The sequence below is a fragment of the Coccinella septempunctata genome, chromosome 1 (assembly GCF_907165205.1).
Source record: "Coccinella septempunctata chromosome 1, icCocSept1.1, whole genome shotgun sequence".
Taxonomy (NCBI): Eukaryota; Metazoa; Arthropoda; class Insecta; order Coleoptera; family Coccinellidae; genus Coccinella; species Coccinella septempunctata.
The window spans coordinates 48,496,535-48,517,275 of record NC_058189.1 but is presented as its reverse complement, the minus strand read 5'-3'; the positions used below and the strand labels follow the sequence as shown (position 1 = coordinate 48,517,275).

At 35.8% G+C, this 20,741-nt stretch overlaps 2 protein-coding genes across 3 annotated transcripts; both read right to left on the bottom strand.

The window, feature by feature from the left end:
• On the bottom strand, positions 1 to 13,403 carry LOC123314502 (UDP-glucosyltransferase 2-like). Of its 2 annotated transcripts, none has more exons than XM_044899834.1 (4): positions 12,549 to 13,403; positions 3,638 to 3,860; positions 854 to 1,073; positions 1 to 324 (listed from the first exon to the last, which is right to left on the bottom strand). In XM_044899834.1, exons 1-4 carry the CDS (start codon positions 13,386 to 13,388, stop codon positions 36 to 38), a joined length of 1,572 nt encoding a protein of 523 aa, XP_044755769.1. In that variant the 5' UTR covers positions 13,389 to 13,403; the 3' UTR covers positions 1 to 35. The 2 variants fall into 2 exon arrangements, with proteins under 2 accessions (XP_044755769.1, XP_044755760.1); XM_044899825.1 differs by lacking the exon at positions 12,549 to 13,403 and adding an exon at positions 6,320 to 7,290.
• Positions 13,404 to 16,865: 3,462 nt separating this feature from the next.
• On the bottom strand, positions 16,866 to 18,136 carry LOC123307091 (UDP-glucosyltransferase 2-like). The gene has a single exon (XM_044889302.1). It carries the CDS (start codon positions 17,733 to 17,735, stop codon positions 16,866 to 16,868), a length of 870 nt encoding a protein of 289 aa, XP_044745237.1. The 5' UTR covers positions 17,736 to 18,136.
• Between the last annotated feature and the right edge of the window lie 2,605 nt (positions 18,137 to 20,741).

Genomic DNA, 20,741 nt, shown 5'->3' with positions numbered 1-20,741 from the left:
TAAAATAAGTATGGCAACTAGGTCAAGTACCACATTTATTCCTTTTTCGTTTTGGATTTTTTACAGAATAACATTCTATATAAATGAACACTGAGTTTAGCTAGTTTATAAATAATAAATATTAATAAGGCGAGCACTGAAAATATCACAGCCATGACGTCAAGAAGTAAATACTGGTACCATGGAATGTCCATTGATGGACTTCGTAGGTGCTTTGCACCTTTATGCCTTATCACGTATTCTATCCACCAAATGGCTTTATCTATTCCCTTTACTGGAGAATCATTCATAAGTTTTTCTATATGCATCACATTTTCTTTGTAACTGAAATGAAAAAAAAATCCGATAAGTTTTTTTAAATACATTTCTCAGTATCAATGCGGCTTTTTGTGACAAAATAATCTTACAGGTAGGTATCCAATGGACATTTTTCATAACCAGCGACAATATGAATAATAAACTGATTTAATTCAGATGCATACCACCCGCTGATATAAATATCATCAAGAGTGTTACGATCTGAATTGAACTAGCCAATTCGCCATCTTCAGGGCCCTAAATGGTGTACGCTCCACCGAAGAAAAGCAGATGCTGATCATAGTTTCGGCCTCATTTGACCTCATCAGAGCAACATAGCTTTTTCTCCGATGGAAAAACGTTTGGAATTGATGGAATGACTCTTATTCAATACTAATAGCACGCGCTACAAAGTACTATCCAGTAAAATAGAGCGACACCCAGTATGAAACGATATACGATTCAGTGGTCCGTGGTATGCATCTGAATTAAGTCAGTTTATTATATTTATATTGCCTTAAGGCATGATTATTTCGATTAATATAAATAATATTACCTCTTGTTTGTCATTATTTCCATAATGGCAGCCTTCAAATTTTCTACTGTTATATCATCAAAGTCAATACCTATACCAAAACCATATTTGACAGCAGTATCAACATTCATGGTTTGATCTGAATGCGATGGCATTCCAATAACAGGGACGTGGTAATTGATGGTTTCTTCCATTGACTGGAGCCCTCCTTGCATCATGAACAACTTCACGTTTGGATGAGCTGTACAAAAATAGGCGATATTATTCAGTAAATTTTAGTAATTTCGTTAAATTATAAAATTATTTGAGTTGTTGGTTTTCTTCACGAAACTAATTAACTAATTATGATGGCAAACCCCAAAATGTCTGAAACAATTGAAATCTGTGGTAAAATAAAAATCTATTTATGAAATAGGAAATAACAATCAGGATCTTAAACTTCTTAAGCTTAAGCATCAGAAATTGTTTCAGGGTGACAATTTTAAATTTTTAAGTGATAATTACAATATTTATATAGTGATGATAACTATAGTCTATCCAAATCCGAGAGGCCAGCGTAAACAAACTGACGAACGCGTGATCGTATTTGATGTACTCCTCTTATTGGTCAAAGCTTTAGGAACGCCATGTGTGCAGGCGAAAGTAAGAACCACTCTCCGCAGAACCGCATTACGTTTGATTCATTTTGTATGCGAATTGTTGTGCAGAACTGCAGAGGTCATTCATTGTTTTGTCTTTCGTAAATTGGTTTACAGTTGTAGCAAGTTATTCAAGTTACAAGCATTTAAGATAATGTCAAGTACTGATACTGCTGAGGAATCGCGTGTTGACTTAAGTCCTCCAAAAAAGAGACGTCTGAAACGACACTTCAGTGCCGAGATAAAAGAAATTATTTTGAATACTTATAAAATTGAGATGATTCAAAATGCAGGAATGTGTTTAAAGGACGTAGAACTCCGAGTTGCTGAGAGACTTGGCATTGGAGCTCGAAGTGTAAGGAGAATTATTTCTGAATACATAAATTCCGGTGTTCTATCACAGCCGGCAACAAATCAAAATCGGACCACCAAATGGGAGTCCTTATCAGATTTCGATAAAAATGTAATACGGCGAAAAGTTCACGAGTTTTTCTTCAGAAATGAACACCCGACTATAGAGAAAGTATTAAAAATAGTTAATGAAGACTCGAATTTGCCAAATTTTAAGAAGAGTACCTTCTCTATTATATTGAAAAAACTTAATTTCAAATATGGACGTCGCCAACGCAACAGTTTTTTAATGGATCGTGACGACATTAAATGTTGGAGAAGAAAGTATCTCACGAAAATTAGGGCCTTCCGTGATGAAAACAGGAAGATTTACTACTTGGATGAAACTTGGGTAAATGCCGGTCATACTAAATCCAAAGTGTGGACCGATGAAACGGTTACATCTTCTCGGCAAGCGTTACTTGCTGGACTATCTACTGGATTGAAAAATCCGTCTGGTAAGGTCTTGAATTTTGAGTTTAACCCTCGTTTGAACCTCGGTTTCATAAAGCTTGATCAGAGAATCAACGATGGATTGACGGATGAACGTCAATTAGTTTTCAGTCGATAAGTTGGTCATAAGCATTCGGAATATCATTCTTGCACCAAATAATTATCTATTCACGCCCATTTAATGATTCTCAACTGCTACTCCTCCAATATATTCGGAAATATGAAAGTTTCAATGATTTCCTTCGGGAAATCGAATGCCAAATTGTTGATCGAGCAATCAAAGTTTTGTGAAACTTGATGTAAGTACCTTTTTGGTGAAGAACAATTTCAACATTCTTTTTCAAATGTAGTGAATATATTTTTCCAGGCAAAGGGCAGAGAATTATAGTATGTCATATTGGCAGTGACACTGGTTTTTTAACTGGAGGACTCTGGACTTTCCAATCCAAAAAAACTGGTGACTACCATGAAGAAATGGATGGTCAGTCCTTCGAAAAGTGGTTTGAGGGTATACTTCCTAAATTGGAGGAAAATTCTGTAGTAGTTTTAGATAATGCTCCTTACCATTCAAGGAAAATGGAAAAAATTCCTAACTCACTATTCAGAAAGAGTGATATCCAACAATGGTTGAGGGAAAAAAATATTGATTTCACCCCTGACCTCATAAAAGCGCAATTGTTGAAGATAGTCAGGCAGAACAAAGAAAAGTTTGAAAAATACATCGTGGATGAAACTGCAAAGGCCCAAAATATTACCGTTCTTAGATTACCGCCCTACCACTGCGAACTGAACCCTATTGAATTGATTTGGGCCGATGTCAAGAATTTTGTGGCAGATAAAAACACCACATTTAAAATGACTGACGTCCAAAATCTTTTTCAAGAGGCTCTCTCACGGGTTACTTCCGAAAGATGGAGAAAGTGTGTGGAACATGTCAAACAAAAAGTTGAGGTGAACATGTGGAAATTGGATAATATTATGGATGATATAACACCAGTCATCGTCAACTTAGAAGAAAGTTCTGCATCTTCTGACGACACTACGGACTAGTCACTTTTACAAAAAATATTGTAACACATTTATATACATAGTATGTATTAAAGTGGGAACTTTAGATTAATTGTTCATTACTGAGACTCGTAGATAAGCATAGGTACATATTTTTCACCGGAACTGGAACACATAAAAAGTTTTAAAATATAACGCTCTCGGAATAAAATTTATTAGTACACCTCTGCGTTATCACATTCTTGACGCGTGATCATTGCATGGTGCAATGTTTACCGCTGGCCTCTTGGATTTGGATATACTATAGTCAACTCACCTAGTACTGATGTCTGTGGTAACCATTTGTGTATGAAAACATTCTTTGGTTGTCTGGGAAGCTTGTCTGTTTCCCATTTCCACAAAACGTTGTATGGTATTTGTTCAAAAACTTTAATGTATTTTTCTATCAAATCCTCTGGAAGATTTGAACTGAGGACATTAGACCCTAAACTGAAGTACACCACTCCATTTTTCGAATTGTCTAAGAATTTTTTGAGTTCCTGAAATTACATTTATTTTGAATTGAATATACCTACATGCCAGCCAAATATTTCACTATGTGTAGGTTAAAAATACGGTTAGAACATATTTTGTTTTTTTTTGTCACAAATCATTTTACCCGATAAGAAAGATCTCAAGAAAGTGAGAAAAATAATCAACAATCTCTTCTGTCATGTAATAATCCCAACATTACTTGAATCATTCCTAATAGTCGAAGCTGATAGAAGTTAATAAAAAAGACGTAGTTGCATATTTTCGCCGTCAAAACTTTCCAATGAATATGATTCAATAAACGAATTCTATTGGACAACGGTACTCCTATAGTTTCATCTAAATATTCTACTGGCTTTACACAGGATATTTTCAAAGGTGAGGTTTCTTTCGAAATAAGGTAGTCATCAACATAAGCAATTTCACCAAAAATTATCCATATAAAATATTCAAGATGGCTGAGCTACAACCCCTAGAATTCAGAAATTTCAAGAACGGGACTGTGACTCCGGCATCGGATAAACGAAACAGAACATAAACATATATATAGCTGAACAATGGTTCAGTACATCCTAGTCTATACGATTAGTTGCATCAGGTCACTTGACAATTTGTCGTATCGTGTGATTTAGGGTGAAAAAAGTGTAGAATATTGAGACAGTTTATTGAAAGTGCTCATGTTGATGAAGTGCTCTTATTTACCCTATTTCACTCCATTTTTAAGACGATTGTTGGAGGATTGAACAAGAAGAAGATTGTTATGACCATTGTGAAAAAAATTGCGAATAATTATTTTTTTACACTTGTGTCCTAAGTCTTTTTCTGTCAGTTGGTATCGACAGGCCCGGATCTACGATTTTTTCTGACCGGGGCAAAAATTCATGATGGCGCCCCCCCCCCCCCCCTCTAAGGTTCTTAGGGAACATATAATTGCATACTCGTCATCGCGATTTCAACCCGAGATATTTTTTTCACTAATTCGAGGTCGTTGATTACGAATATGCAATTAAATTTTTTCAAAACTTTAGGAAAAAAATAACTCTTATTTTTTTCCCATTGTTCCATTAAAAGTTATTTTTTCCCCCAAAGTACTCATCTTAGGAAAAATCTAATTGCTTATTCGTAATCTTCGACCACCAATTAGTAGAAAAAATGACTCGGGTTGAAATCGTTCGAAAAATAAAAAAGTTTGTTTTTACAAGAATGTCGTTTGCAACTCTCGCTCACCTATCGTTTTTATCCGCGCTTTACGAACGAAATTATTCCGAACGAAAATTAATTTTTTCAGCGACATTTATCGACCCGGGTCATTTTACTTATTAATTCGAGGTCGTAGATTACGAATATGCAATTTGATTTTTTTGTAGGATCAGTATTTTGTGAAATAAATCACTATAAGTGCAAAATTTCGAAGAAATTGGTCAACTTTGAAGAGGTGTAGCAGCCAGAAAAGAAGCACTAGTCATATGCTGATTTTTTTTTGTGGTAGATTGGTTCTTTGCGAATAGAAAAAACCACACATCATTCATCTGCCGCTAACAGTTTAGATTTTATAATTTTTTCCGCGAAGGTCCAAAATTTTCGATTTTCCATCGACCATAACTTGAAAACTTAATTTTTAAAAAATATCTGTTTGCATATTCGTGTTCTACTCCCTCGTATTAGTGTACAGTATGAATTTAGTTTTGATCGGAGACCAAAAATATTTTTCAAAAAATCCATAGGTACAGTATGGAAAATTTGAAAAATTTTCGATCTCTACGATTTCCACCAATATTGTTGTATTTACTAAATCGAGAGCATGGATTATGAATATGCGAACAGAATTTTGCTGAAAGGATTAGTTTTTAAGTTATGGTCCTTAAAAATCGGAAATTTTGGCCCTTAGTTCCAGATGAAATGGGGATGAGTCGGTAATTTCCTAGGCAAAGAAATTACTGGCTCTATGCTTGCGACACATTGTAGACTTATCCCATCTTTTGACCTATTTCACCCAAGTGTGGCGGTCATTCCTAGATGACCGAATAATACATATACAGTTAATTAATCCATCCCTCATTGATTTTGAAGATTTTTGGCATAGTGATGGTTTATCATGTTTCCATTCTACAGTTTCGATTTTAGCTCTAGGAAATTAATTTTTTCCGAGAAAGTAAAAAAAAATTTCAACCCATAGTTGATTTTGGCGCCCCCTTAAGCTGACGCCCGGGGCAAGCGCCCCGCTTGCCCCCCCCCTAGATCCGGGCCTGGTATCGAAATGAGCTGGTATCGAAAAATAGTAAATACTGCAGAATTGTTTTATTATTTTTGCTACTCCAAAATAGCTCTTGTGAAGCTCGATCGTAAAACTTTTTATTCAAGAGCTCTAAGAAGATGCTCTCGAAATTGAAATCGTTTTCACGGTTAGACGTTAGAGTGCTCCAATTAAAAAATATTTTTCTCTTATATATTTTTTTTCTCTACTTACAGGTTCGAGTGGTTTTTGAACCTTAACATTCCTCACACCTCCGAGCTCGATAACATTGGGAAGAACCGGCATTATCTTGTGGAAAACTGTGTTTCTGTTCAATAATATCAAACTGACAGTGCGTTCAATATCGCCTATGTAGGGCATGTGTTCTCCAAAGATTTTTTTTATTGTTCTATCTTCCCTGGGAAGAACCACCCAGTGGTAATAGACCCTTACATAGACAGAATATAAAGTGGATAATATCCTATCTCTGAATGACAGATCTCTTCCAATAGGAAGATTGTGATCAGGCGATAATATCGGATGAGAGGGGTTTCCAACAGTATCCAGAGCAACAATAGGCGCACCCAAAGAAGTCATACCAATCAAGGGACAGTTGAACCTGACTGAAAAAGCAGATACGGTCGGAAATAGCCACTCAGCAATCACCAGGTCGAACTTCTGATTTCCTTTTATGACCTTCTGGACTTCTTCATGTTCCAAGATACGTTTATTCATCTCCGAGAATAAACTGGTGGCAATCATATCCTTGGTGAATGTCATGAGAAAAGTTGGCTTCTGTGTCATATATTTCATTAGATCTTTCGGCATTTTATTCATGGCTTGTTTACGCATTCCGCCCAGATCTATCTCAGTCAGATTTGTCAACGATTTATCCTTGAGAGGATGGGAACATATGACTGTCACTTTATGCCCTCGCAGAGAAAGTTCCCTCCAGATTGGCTGAAAAGCCGATTGGTGACTAACTGATGGAAACGTTGTCACGAAGAGGATGTTTGCATTTTCCACTGGTTTCATTATTAAAAAAATCAATAACACAAAAGGTAACATTTTTAACCACATTTTTCGAACAAATACACTAGAATGCTAACCACAAACTCTATGGTGAATGAAATAATTTGTATGAAGCATACGTGAAACTTAACTATTTTTGCTATCTGGATTCAATTGATAAGATTACACTGGTTGTAAGTTGAGTGGAGCTTGAATATCTAGTGATCTAAAGTCTCTTTATCAATGACTTAATTTTTACAAATCACTGTACACAATGGGAAATATTTAAAATCTATATTTTCAAATTAAGTAAGTAGCGAAATATTCACATTTTGATATGAGGCGGATAAATGCAAGGTAATGATACTTGGAATCTACTACGGGTTATGCTCAACTGATCCCTTCTTCTGTTGGCGTTGACTAGCATAACAAGTCGATTATTTCGGCCAATGACCTCGGTTGGTGCTTCATAGAAAATTATAACTGTAATTATATTTTCTTATGACACAAATATCGCCACTCAAGTGTATTCGAAACCTATACATAATGAACATTATCGTTGAGGAGCAACTTTTTAGTTGTGTAAAAGAAAATAATATTTTTTGATTCCTAGTTGGCATATGACTTACTTGTTGAGATAGAAGGGAAGAAAAATGCGAATGGAAAAAATCCAGTAACTACCCGAAAACGGTCAAAACGGACTACCCAGCTTTGCGCTCTTATCTACTCTTTTGTTTTAGAGTTAGAAAATTTGGACCTCAAACACAAAATAAAGAAGAAAAACCATCCCATCGAAGAAGAAAAAAGAAGACCATATTTTCGGTCTCATTTATTGACCTCATCAGTGCAGCAACACAATTTCCTCTACGACGAAAAATTGTTCGGAACTGGCGGGCCTTAATTAAATGTGAGAATGGCCTTTCAGGTATTTATTTAATCAATTCGTTTATTAATAAAAGGGAGACATACAGAGGTCTAAGCCCAGCAAATAAGTGCTCATAAACGTAAGGGTCAATTTCACGAAACGGTGATCAACTCAGCTTGATTTAAACTCAGATTTAAATTAAAACAAACTCTTTCTCACATTGACATCTCCGAAAGCCGAAATATAAATACTTCAAACCTTCAGAGCTACCTCATCATCGTTTCTTTACTTTTCACTTTGTCTTGCGTAAAGTTGAACAGTTGAGGAGTTCAGAAATATGTCCTTGAATAAATAATGTTATTATTGAAAAATTAAAGGAAATGAATCGAAAGGTTGTATGTATGTATGTAGGTACATGAAATATTCAATTGTGAAGTAAGTTTCATTAATTCAATTTATGGAATAGTGCTTGGAACTTTTTCCCTTTCAATTTTCAACATTATCTTGTTGAAAATTTTTTCCATGAAAATATCCAAATCATCGGCTGATATTTTTCTTTTTTCTTGATGACTTTAGTCAAATCTACCCTTAATAGAGTTTTATTTTCTATTAATATTAGCTCTGCCCATAGTACCTATCTGTATTTCTACTTGAATAATTTTTTATCATTTTTAACTTGCAGATAATCTTCCAGCTTCTGCAGAGTTTACAGGAATTTTATGGAACAGTAATATTGCTTATATTGCTATTGAATACTTCTTTAGATCGAATTCCGTATTTCCTCATAATTTTTTTTACAAAATTCGTGAACTTATTCATTTCAGGTAGAAGTAGGCGGAAAAAAATTTAAAAATTGCAGGGAAAAGATGGGGCCTATCATATCATATTTAGTATTATATTATTTCACCGAGACCAGTTCGCACCAAACGCACTTAGTGTTAAGTGTCCCTTAAAATGAACCTTTAACTTAAATTACGTTGCACCAACTGTAAAGTGACATTTAAATGGCCAAAGCTAGCCTTAAATTTAAGCGCTTCTGTAATGACCACTTAGGTATTTAAGGGCGGGATTCTAACCTAAAATAATTTGTTGAACTCATAAAGTGGCTGCAGAACTGCTGTGGTTTTTCTAATAACGTCAAGTACCTTTTATTTGACAATCCATTTCATTATCAATAATAATGCTAATTCGGCAACAAAAAGTTGTCTCTCTTTGATAATATATAATAGTTTACTTGACACTGACTGACAGGACAATAAAGTTAGGTTAATGAAATGACAACGATCATCGGCAACCGGCCAACCAATGAAAAGGCTTTATTAGACTAGAATGAAGTTGCACCAAAACTGAAATAACACTAGATATGAAAAATTAAGGGCCCCTTACTTAAGATTCTGTTAAGCCGCAGTCGTGCAACTGACAATAAAATTAAGCGTACATTAACTTTAAACTACGCTTAGTTAAGAACTCATTTTAAGGGGGATTGGTGCAAACGGGCCTGAATGGATAAACGCCCACTTACCCTTATTGCTTAAGGGTTGAATAATGTCGTCTTTAAACGTCAAAATGGAATAATAGTTATTCATAAAACAAGTGTGTTAAATGAATGTTTATTCAAGGGAAGGAAGTTTAACCCACGAGCCCTGAGGGCGGATGAAGTTAATAGGGTTATTGGTATGATCAAGGGGGGACGTAATCAGAGAAAATTTGCGAATTTCTTTCAAGTTATCGTAAGCGTAGTTCACCCTGCCCGTCCATAGATATCGAAAAACTAGAAACGCGACCAAAAAAAGTGAACGCCAAAGATTTACCACTCCGACAACGAAACTTATAGCGCACCCCTTTTGGAATCAAAACTCGAATCAATGAAAACAGCAATCAACAAGAATGGCGATGTTGCAGCCAAAAACAGTCTTATAAACAAAAATATCGCGAGGTCCGTCAAGAAATAAGAAAAATCAAGGATAGCTGGTAGAGAGAAAAAGCTAGGGAAATACAAGCTTACGCCGATAACCATGACGTTTTTTTGAAGCTATTAAAACAGTTTATGGCCCAAGCAGAAAAGCTCACTTTCCTATGAGAGATGCTCATGTAGCTATTCTAACTGATGATAGAAAAATTCTCGAAAGATGGAAGGAGCATTACTCGCAGGTGTTGAATCAAAATAACGACTCGGATTTATCCATTTTAAACCTGCTCCCCGCGTAGAGTCCGATGACATCGCTTGATGACGAAATCTCAATGTCGGAAATAATAAGTGCGATAAAAGATATGAAAAACAGCAAGTCACCTGGTATAGACATCCTTTCAGCGGAGATATTCAAGGCCCTGGATGAAGATATAGTTAGTAGTCTCCTAACACTATTCCGAAAGATCTGGGAACAAGGGGAACTGCCACAAGACTTCAGAGACGCTTTAGTTATCAACCTCTATAAAAACAAAGGCGATACGTCCAATTGCAACAATTGCAGAGGCATATCGTTGCTTAGTGTGGCCGGTAAAATGTAAAATTCTCTCGAAGATTATGGCTAATCGTCTGATTCCACTCTTAGAAAAGCTATTACCTGAATAACATTACGGCTTTCGACCCAATTGAGGTACAGTGGACATAATTTTCACACTGCGACAGCGGCAAGAGAAGGCCCGTGAACAACAATCAAGGATCTATACAGCCTATATGGATTTAAGTAAGGCCTTCGACTCGGTGAATCGGAGAGCGCTATGGAAAATCATGGGACCATTTCTTAACCAACTCTGGAATATAACAAGGCTGCGTGTTAGCGCCATTACTGTTCAATATTTTAGCCATAGCTGTCTCGATAATTGCTGACATGAGTATACCTGTAAGAGGTGTTGGAATAAGATTCAGATTTGACGGAGGCCTATTTAACCTGAAGCGCCTCAGAGCAAAAACCCGTTCAAAGATTATCACGGAACTTCAATATGCAGATGACTGCGCACTTATCGCTAGCAGCCCAGAAAATCTACAGATAATGTTGGACACCTATAAACCTATATACGAAGCTTTATACTCAATATTGACAATACCAAAATCCTGGTAAGTCCGCCAGAAAACCTTCAAACAGATATCAGCCTGGAGGATGAAACTTTAGAACAGGTCGAGGAGTTCAAATACTTGGGAAGCTTCATAAATACAAGGGCTAACCTGGAAACGGAAATACACAACCGTATCAATTCAGCATCACGGACATTCTGGAAGCTGAAGGACAGAGTGTTTCAAAATCACGACCTCAATCTGAAGACCAAGACAGCTGTTTACAAAGCAGTGGTCCTCCCAACGCTTCTTTACGGAAGCTGGACTCCCTACAGGCGACAAATTAAACAGCTTGAACAAACGCAACAACGTCATCTAAGACAAACAATGCACAACAGATGGTTCCACAATGTTTCAAATGCAGAAGTCTTACAGCGCGCGAGTTGTATAACAATGGGGTATTTTTCTAAATTTCAAAATATATGTTATTAAAATCTTTATACCTCAAATATATCGAAATATATTTTTTTCGAATTTTAACATATTGCATTTTGTCTGTATTAATGTAATTAATAATGGTCATGAAAGTTTTCTGATCAACATAGACGTAATAAATATCAAGTTTTGTGATCACATTTGACAAAACAAACAAACAATGACAGAAAATGTCATCGGTTTTAAGAAGGTATAGACACGGATTACAGAAACAATTTGCCCATTGAGACTCATGTAACAAAGGCCCGACTCAGATGGAGCGGCCACATTCTGAGGATGCAAGACACAAGACTCCCCAAAATAACTCTGTACGGCGAATACACAAAGCAAGTTCGGAAAGCAGGAGGCCAGTATAAGAGGTTCAAGGATATACTGCCAATCATAACTGGGAACAACTAGCGTTAGACATGTCACAGTAGAGGTCTATGGTGCACAGTTATAATGGAGACTCGAGAAGAATACAGCGGCGGCCAGATCTGGTTGGTGACTATCCATGTCCAGAGTGTGAAAGGATTTGTAGGTCACGGTTGGGTCTCTTCAGACACAGGAGGTCACACAGCCGCAAGTAGCCCTAAGAAATTATAAATTCGATCGCACCGATAGTCCGGGTTTTTAGTCTTTTAGTAGACTTATTCTCTGTAACGAGATTCAGCAATGAATGGATGAATGAATGAATGACCACTCTTACACAAGATCGGTTTTGACTGTACCTACACTCGTAGAGAGCAGAGATTATAGACTATAGAGTTAGGTTAGGTTAGGAGAATAGACTTATTCCACCAATTTATTGAAAGCTGCAAAACGCAAGATTCACTAATGGTGGTTGAATCGTATTATTTGTTTAGGCCACAGCAGCTTCTTTTTACGATCTATTAAGTTTTCAGAGTGAAAGTACAAATGAATGTAATATTTATGAAATTCAAGACCACCGTCTCGTGTTCCACATAAACATACCCTGAGAGTAGAACTAGACGAGACTCTCGTGGGCTTTACTACATTGAATAGAGTACAACACTAAATTTCATTCATCATTAAAATACGAGAAAAACGGGTTGGCTCTTTTTTATTGGGTCCACCCTCTACAGTTTCATACTTACGACACTCAACGGTTGCAGTGTCTTCAAGGTTCTGACACCCCCAAGCTCTATCACTGCTGGTACAACAGGCATAACCTTATGAAAAACAGGATTTCTATTTAATAGCAACAGACTAACATTCCTTTCGATTTCTCCGATGTAAGGCATGTCATTTCCGAAATACTTTTTCACAGTTTTATCTTCTCTAGGTAGGACAATCCAGTGGTAAAAAAACCTTACATATACCGAAAATAATGTCGATAATAGTCTGTCCCTGAATGACAGTTCTCTTCTTAAAGGAAGGTTGTGGTCTGGTGTATAAACTGGATGGGATGGATTCCCCACAGCGTCCAGAGCGGGTATAGGTACACCAAGCGATGAAATACCAATCAGGGGACAATTGAATTTCGTTGCAAAAGCACCAAGCGTTGGAAACAACCACTCCGCGATAACAACGTCGAATTGTTCATGTCCGATTATTAAATTCTGTATTTCTGGATTTTGCAACAAATCTTCATGCAACTTTGAAAACATATCATTAATCACAATGTCTTTGATGAACACGTTGAAAAAATTAGGTTTGTGGAGCATGAAATTCCAAGAATCTTTGGGAACTTTTCTAATGATTTCGTATAAATATCCAAGGTCTATTTCTGTGAGGTTGGTCAATGTTTCATCTTTCAGAGGGTTTGGTGTCACTGCGGTTACTTTATGACCTCTTAGAGACAGCTCTTTCCACACTGGCTGGAAAATCACCTGGTGGCTGAACGATGGAATAGTTGACAAAAAGAGTACATTTGCATTTTGAACTGGTGGAACGCAAACATAAAGAAATAACACCCACAACATCATTGAACACATTTATTATGGAAATTGCTAAACTGCACTGAAACAATTGTACACCATGAAACTAATTGGTCGCCAAACAAACACTTAAATCGATCGAGATAAGATAAAAAATCTTCTTTCGCAACATTATTTGTGCTTCGTCTGGTTGATGAACCAAAAGTGAATGTCTGGTCTATTATATGCTTGAAGGTTGTCACACATAAACAAATGCATCCGAATCATAAACATGTAACTCCGCCCGAACTTATTTTTCTCTGGAATCTGTCGACTGCAGATGAAGGACTGTAGAATTCAATAGTGGAGGATGTAATATGCTCTATCAGGGTCATCTAAAAATACGCATCAATAATATTTACTGTTGTACTGTTTTGCACGCGTAAAAGATTTGATGTAAGCATCGAAGGTTTGAGTTTTCTGCAGTCGGATGCTAAAAAATAGACTTCTGAAACCTTTCGAAGCTTTTAAAATTTACGTTTTGAGGCAGTTAGCTTCCTAAAAACGATTGAACAATGTTGTAGATTTTGCAAGGATCGTCATTGTTCCAAAAATGTTAGACTCTAAAATCAGCCAATTATGATAAACTTTCAACCAAAGAATTTATTGCTGAAATGGCTTCAGATATATCCCTATATAAATATCCAAGGTTTTCCCCCTCGGCGGAGTTTCGCATAAGTAGGGGGGTGGGGCTAAAATGTGCCCCCTAAAGGGATGTCGATCATATCTCCTGTAGGAATGAAAATTTCGAAAAGAAGTTCGATATGAATATTGTAGAGCATTCAATTTTGCGTCAAATGAGACCAGATACTTACCGTTACGTTAAATCTCAAATTTGACAAATTTTTCAGAATACTGACAAATATTCGTTTGAACGCAATTTCTGTGAAAATATCTTCTATAATAACCTATTAATAATAAGAGTATATAATCTCTACTAAGGTGAGCATCGATTTTGATCATTTTGTTGTCTATTTCACCTGGTTTAGCCTCTTAGGTACCGAAATACGACGAAAAGTGTGTCCAACAGAGACGGAAGATGTAAAGCAACCCATCTCTTTCTAATGATTCGGCAACCAATCGAATAACTGCATCAGACGTCGGACGCAGCAGTCGTTTCATTTCAACGCCCCGGGTTGTTTTTGTTTACATCGTTATAAACCAATTGACAGAGCGCAGAGAGAGATAGATTGCTCTACATCTTCCCTTTCACTCTTTCTCAGTTTGATGTATCGAGATACCGTTCCAGTTCTTTCAGAGTTCAATGCCATGAGATGAACATCCATCGATTAGACTGGCCTACGAGTAGTCCCGATCTAAACCCAATTGAGCATGTGTGGGAGGCTTAATCGCAACCGTCAACCGGAATCTATTCCAGCTTTCAGAACAGTTCTTCCTGAAGAATGGGAAAACGTTCCACGTGGAGGCAATACTCAATATGTACCTATTAGAATATAAGAATGTGTTTATTTTTCATAATTTTATTTGTATATTCTTGATAAATTGCATAGTTTCGTTTGAAAAATCGTATTTTCCTTCAGGAGAGAGCTATTGACGTAAATTGAACAAGAAAATGCTAAGAGAAGATCATCTTCAAAAACTCATTTAAAGGCCCATCACTGCGTCACTAATTAATTCAGAAATTTAGAAGAAATTGCAACTATCAGTTCTACCATCAAATTCAATTGAAATTCCTGCAGACTCAACATCAGATGATAAAGTAGATAAACTACAAATAGACAACAAAATGATCAAAATCGATGTACGCCTTGAAAAGTTATTTCAAAATGAATTTGGTGAACATTTCGCTTGTCCGGTTTTTTTTGTGTATTCCTCTATTCATTTCAATTCGTGTAAGAAACCGGATGGTCTCGGACTTTGTGCATTTCAAGTCTTGAAATTTTCCTTGGTTTAAAATCATTTGCGACTATAATATTGTGATTGAAAATGACGGACAAGTGTTTTGTGTGTGAGTATATAATAAAGGAAGACGATGAGTTCTATGTGACTGTTAAATCTAGAAGTTTCTCAACATTGCTTGAGTGCAGTAAAAAGAGGAGTGATGGGAAACATGATTTTTTAAGGGCTGTAAAACTTCATATTTCTTGTTGCAAATCTTATACGAGGAAGAAAAATGTGGATGCAGCACAGAGAGCAGTCGCTAGTGATGGTGGATTTTCCATGCATCTTCCAAAGTGACACAACTTCGAAATGTAATTGTTTTGAAATGGGTGGTAACAAATAGATCTTAATGCTATCCGACGCAGAATTTAATGCTCAAACACTTTAACAGGTACAACTTTTGAAGATTAGATGGTAGAAACAAAAAAGGTTGATGTATGCATTTTCAGATGTGGTGAAAGCGTCTGCAGGGTGCCAAAGATGTAAAAAAAATCGTCAAGTGTACATACTCTAGCTAGTGTGTCAGATTGAAATACTGAATAATCCCTACGTGTCTCTGATAATAAATTCAAGCTTATCTGACAGTTTTCGTGCTCGAAATTTTTTTTTCCAGCGTGTCATATTTTTAGAGGATATGCTAATTGGACCCAAAGGAGCTACTTTCCGAGAGACTGACAATTCGGACGTGACGCAAGGTCATAGCGGTCCTTTGAAAATGCAAAAAAATCGTTACTTGAACATACTCTAGCGTGTCAGATTTTCATACAGATGGTTAATCTCATTGTTGCAGACGTGTTGACCCATTGATCTGATACTAAACAAGGGGGGTTTTCTTAATCTGACACTTTGAAGAAGATAAAAATGCATTTTTTTAGAATATCTTCCCTTCCTATACCTCTAATTGTTTAAGTATTCATTATGAAAGTTATAGATAATAAAATTCTATACATCTTTTGTCTGAAGCAATTTAAGATACTCTTAGCCGTTTTCGAGCTAGAGGATGATGAGGGCGGAGAGCTCAGCCACACCTGCGAAAGGCCAAGGTCAACGTAGAAACCCAGTCTAATGAACATTCATCGCCATATATTTCAAAAACGTTCAGACGTAGAAAAAATTGCTTCGGACAAAATTTGTATAAAATGTTATGCCCTACAACTTTAATAATGGATGCAAAAATCAATTTGAAGCCCAGGAGAGGAGAAAATTCAAAAAAACTGATTTTTGTGACCTTTATGGCCAATTTTTATTGTTTCGGCTTGCTGAAACTGTCATATTATATTATTTCCGTTATTCATGAATCATTAGCTACAAAATAAGAATAACACCTCTTTAGGGGGCACGTTTTAACCCCCTTTACTTATGCACAACTTCGCCGAGAGGGAAAATCTAGGATCTTTGGTCGAAATTTTTTCATAATTGAATATGTATTATTCTACTGGTCCATCAGATATTAGCAAAACAATGAATGGTTACAACAAACGAAAGTTAACGAACACTTTATAGAGAGGATCAATACCTACCTATACCGGCCCTTAGAGTGCAATATATTTGAGAACAGATCATACGCTTTCGGATAAAATTAAACCTTACATACTATATCTCTATAATACATTTACAGTTTATACTCACCATATTCATCTTCATTTCGTTTCTTCTATCTATCAAACCTCCGAATTCTTGCACGTTCGGTAGAATAGGCATGATCTTATGAAATATGGGATTTCTGTTCAGCAACAACAAACTCACATTCCGTTCTATCTTTCCTAGGTAGGGCATATCCGGACCGAATACATTCTTGACTGTTTGATCTTCCCTAGGAAGTATAACCAAATTGTAGTATATCCTCGCATATGCAGAGAACATGGTAGAGAGCAATCTCTCTCTGAGAGACATTTCCCTCACGATGGGAAGCGTATGGTCAGGTGCAAGTATTGGATGAGCTGGATTTCCGATTGCATCAAGAGCAGGAATTGGCACACCAAAGGACGATATTCCTATGAGTGGACATTTAAATTTTGCTGCGAAGGCTGCCCCTGTTGGAAATAACCACTCTACAATCACAGCATCAAATTTGACATCACTTTTTATCAGCTTTTGCACTTCAGGCATTTCGAGTGCGATTTTATGAACTCCCGATAGAACTTCGTTTAAATACATATCCTTTAGGAACACCCCTAGAAAATTCGGTTTGTGAAACATGAATCGGATGAATTCCTTCGGTATATCCTTCTTGTACTTGTACATGATGCCCAAATCTATTTCTGTCAAATTGGTCAGCGTTTTGTCGTTTAGCACATTCACTGCGACTGCCGTGACTTTGTGTCCTCTCAAAGATAGTTCCTTCCAAATGGGTTGAAAAATCACCTGATGACTGAATGAAGGAATAGGTGCGAAAAACAGGATGTTCGCATTCTCTACGGGACGCAGTGAGTTCAGCACTAAGAAAAATGCAATAAAGTTCATGGCAGCCTTAGGTTTCAACACTTGATTTCACGAATTCACTCAATTCGGCGATGTAAGTGTGGTAATCAGAACCGTTGACTGTATTTAATTATCAATTAGTCCAATTGAAAACGAGAAAGTGTTAAAAAAGAGCTTCACTCAAATGATGGAACAGGATCAAAGTCACGGTAAATACTCCGGCAGATTTATAGCTAAATGATGTATTGTTTATGTGATTGTTTCAAAAGTAGATATTAAAAGATTAAAGGGTGAATAACATTTAATTTTTGAACGTATCTCGAAAGATTTGAATTTTTACGATCTATATTTTGCTTTTATTATTCAGGAATATTTTTGAGCGTCAAGAAGTGTGCGAACGCAAATAATGCCTATCCTGGATGGACTTTATACAGGGTATCCCCAAAAAAAGTATCCATTAGTGGTAAACGTTTCAACCATATTCAACTTTTTTTTATGTCTTGTACAAAGGGTGAAAAAAATTACTTCTTTATTTTGAATACGGATGTTATCTTTTTTTGATCTCATGTTATACATATAATAGATTTTCTAAAATATACAGGGTGAGTCTTTGACTCGTATAAATATTTTAACAGTAGATTCTTGAGGTCAAAAATAAAATTATACAATTTTTTCCGATTCGGCTCTGATAAAAAGATATAGTCATATTACTTTTTCATAATGAGCTGTGCCACCCCTAGAAAAACGAAATTACCTTCAAAATAAGTAGCTAAATCTGTGACACTACACATCTGGGGTCTTTTAAACAGAATCAGAAAAAGTACCCAATTTTTCGAATTTCACAGATATTCTTAATTTTTGAACATCAAATTATGAAGAATACTTTTATTTTACAAAACGTTCAAATATTCATTAGACAGCGTTCAACTTAGTTCCAAGAGTTTGGTTCTTTGAATTTTTGGTATTTTGATGGTATGTGATGGTCATAATGACAAAACTGGAAGACTTGGGTGATATCTTGTGTTCGAAAAAGATTCATAAAAATATGTAAATGAAAAATTACATTCCAATATTCATTTCTTTCGATAAAACCGTTTGTGATATAGAACTGAAAATAACATTTTTTATGGTTTTTCAACATCCTGTATCTTTTAAACCGAGGCGATTCGGAAAAAAATGGTAAAAGTGTTTCTTTTAACCTCAAGAATCTACTGTTGAAATATTTGTACTAGTTAAAGACTCATCCTGAATATGTGCCGATATTTCAATTTTTGATAGAATTCTTTGAAATCATCGACCACAAAATTGTCCACTCTTAATAAACCTCCATCACTATGATACGAATTACTTTCCGTTCATAGAATTTCAATTATTAGCTGAAACATCTATAATAAAATCATGTAGGTAATTCATGTTACACTCAATTTGAATAAATATCGAGAAGAATTTCTATAATCAAATATAATATAACTCATAAAAAGTTCTTAAATTGAGTACCATTATTCTGTAAACAACTTCGACATCTTTTTCACAGAATTCAATGTATTCAACAGCATAACGCGGGAAATGTCTCTGATGGCGTTCCTGATTCTTCGCAATCTTTGCTCTGAATCTGAATATTTATGACTGGATTCTTGAGAATTATATTTTTAACAAATTCCCATACGTAAAAATCCAAAGAATTAAGGTCTGGTGATCTTGCTGGTCAGGCAATAGAACCATGCGTTTCCATCCACTGATTCCCGAATAAACTATGCAATTTTTGTGATTCCATATCGTTCTGATATGAAAGTTGACTATATATATCTCTGGCAATGCTTCTTTTTGGAAATAATCTATTTTGAGTGCCAGTCAATCAATAAGAAAGTTACCTGAAAAATGTATCGAAGGAGGTAGCCATGTTAGCAATATTTATATTTGAATATTTTCACTTTATTCAATTCCTTATTTTTGAATTTCTAATCCAGACATTTTTCGAATGGAGACATTTAATTTAGAATTTTCGGTTTATGTGACTTATGTAACAATAAGTGGAAGTATTCCCAGAAATAAAATTCATTCAACCCAAAAATTGTTGAATACAGGTGTGTGCTTTCCCATTTAACTTTTTTTCAAATTCTTGTTAATGAAAAAATATGGATCACGTATGCGTGCGACTGAATAATAGTAAGGACAATGGTATTTTCAATTCTTGGTATTATACAGGGTGAGTCTCTGACCTGTAAAATATTTTAACAGTAGATTCTTGAGGTCAAAAGAAATACTTTTTTCCTTTACCATTTTTTCCGATTCGGCCATGATAAAAAGATACAGCCATTTTGAGTTTTCATAATGGGCTTCAGAATACTGGCCCGGATCTACAATTTTTTCTGACCGGGGCAAAAATTCATGATGGCGCCCCCCCCCCTTCTAAGGTTCGTAGGAAGAATCTAATTGCATATTCGTCATCGCTTTCAACCCGAGTAATTTTTTTCACTAATTTGGGGTCGTATAGATTATGAATATGCAATTAGATTTTGGGAAAAAATCACTTTTTTTCCCATTGTTTCATCAAAATTTATTTTTTCCCATTGTTCTTCAAGGCCCGGTACTTTTACGTGCGAATAACTAAATTTATTCGATAGATAAGTCTTATTCTTAGGATTAGTAAAAATGCAGTCTTTTCACTTTCAGATAGTGTTACTCATAGAATAAATCTGTCATTTAAACTTAATAAGGGTTTATTTGTCATATATCGAATGTCCGTACGTCATTATTGGTTGAATTCTTAGATTCTTGATGTGTGGCTATTCTTTGTGGGATTTTCACGAAATATTTGCTTTCTAGATGGAATTATGACAATTTCTACAATGCGGCGTCTTATTTTACATTAATCAGTGAAAAGTAGTATACCGTGTTTTCATAGAATTGTTATTCGTCAAATAAAATCATCTGAAAGCACCGAAATAAGATATCCTTCAGATAGGAAATCATTTGACAGGTACTCATTCACATTGAATAGAATTTATTCGAAGGTGAAAGTACCGTGCCTAAAAGTTATTCTTTTCC

Bases quoted from the DNA above. Each gene is read 5' to 3' on its own strand.
- LOC123314502 (XM_044899825.1), bottom strand. From the start codon at position 7,165: ATGTGGTTAAAAATGTTACCTTTTGTGTTATTGATTTTTTTAATAATG. The intron at 3,861-6,319 runs GTAAGTAGAGAA...ATGTAATTTCAG, and splicing joins TTCAAAAACCACTCGAACCT to GAACTCAAAAAATTCTTAGA. The intron at 325-853 runs GTAATATTATTT...TTTTCATTTCAG, and splicing joins GAAATAATGACAAACAAGAG to TTACAAAGAAAATGTGATGC.
- LOC123307091 (XM_044889302.1), bottom strand. From the start codon at position 17,735: ATGAACTTTATTGCATTTTTCTTAGTGCTGAACTCACTGCGTCCCGTA.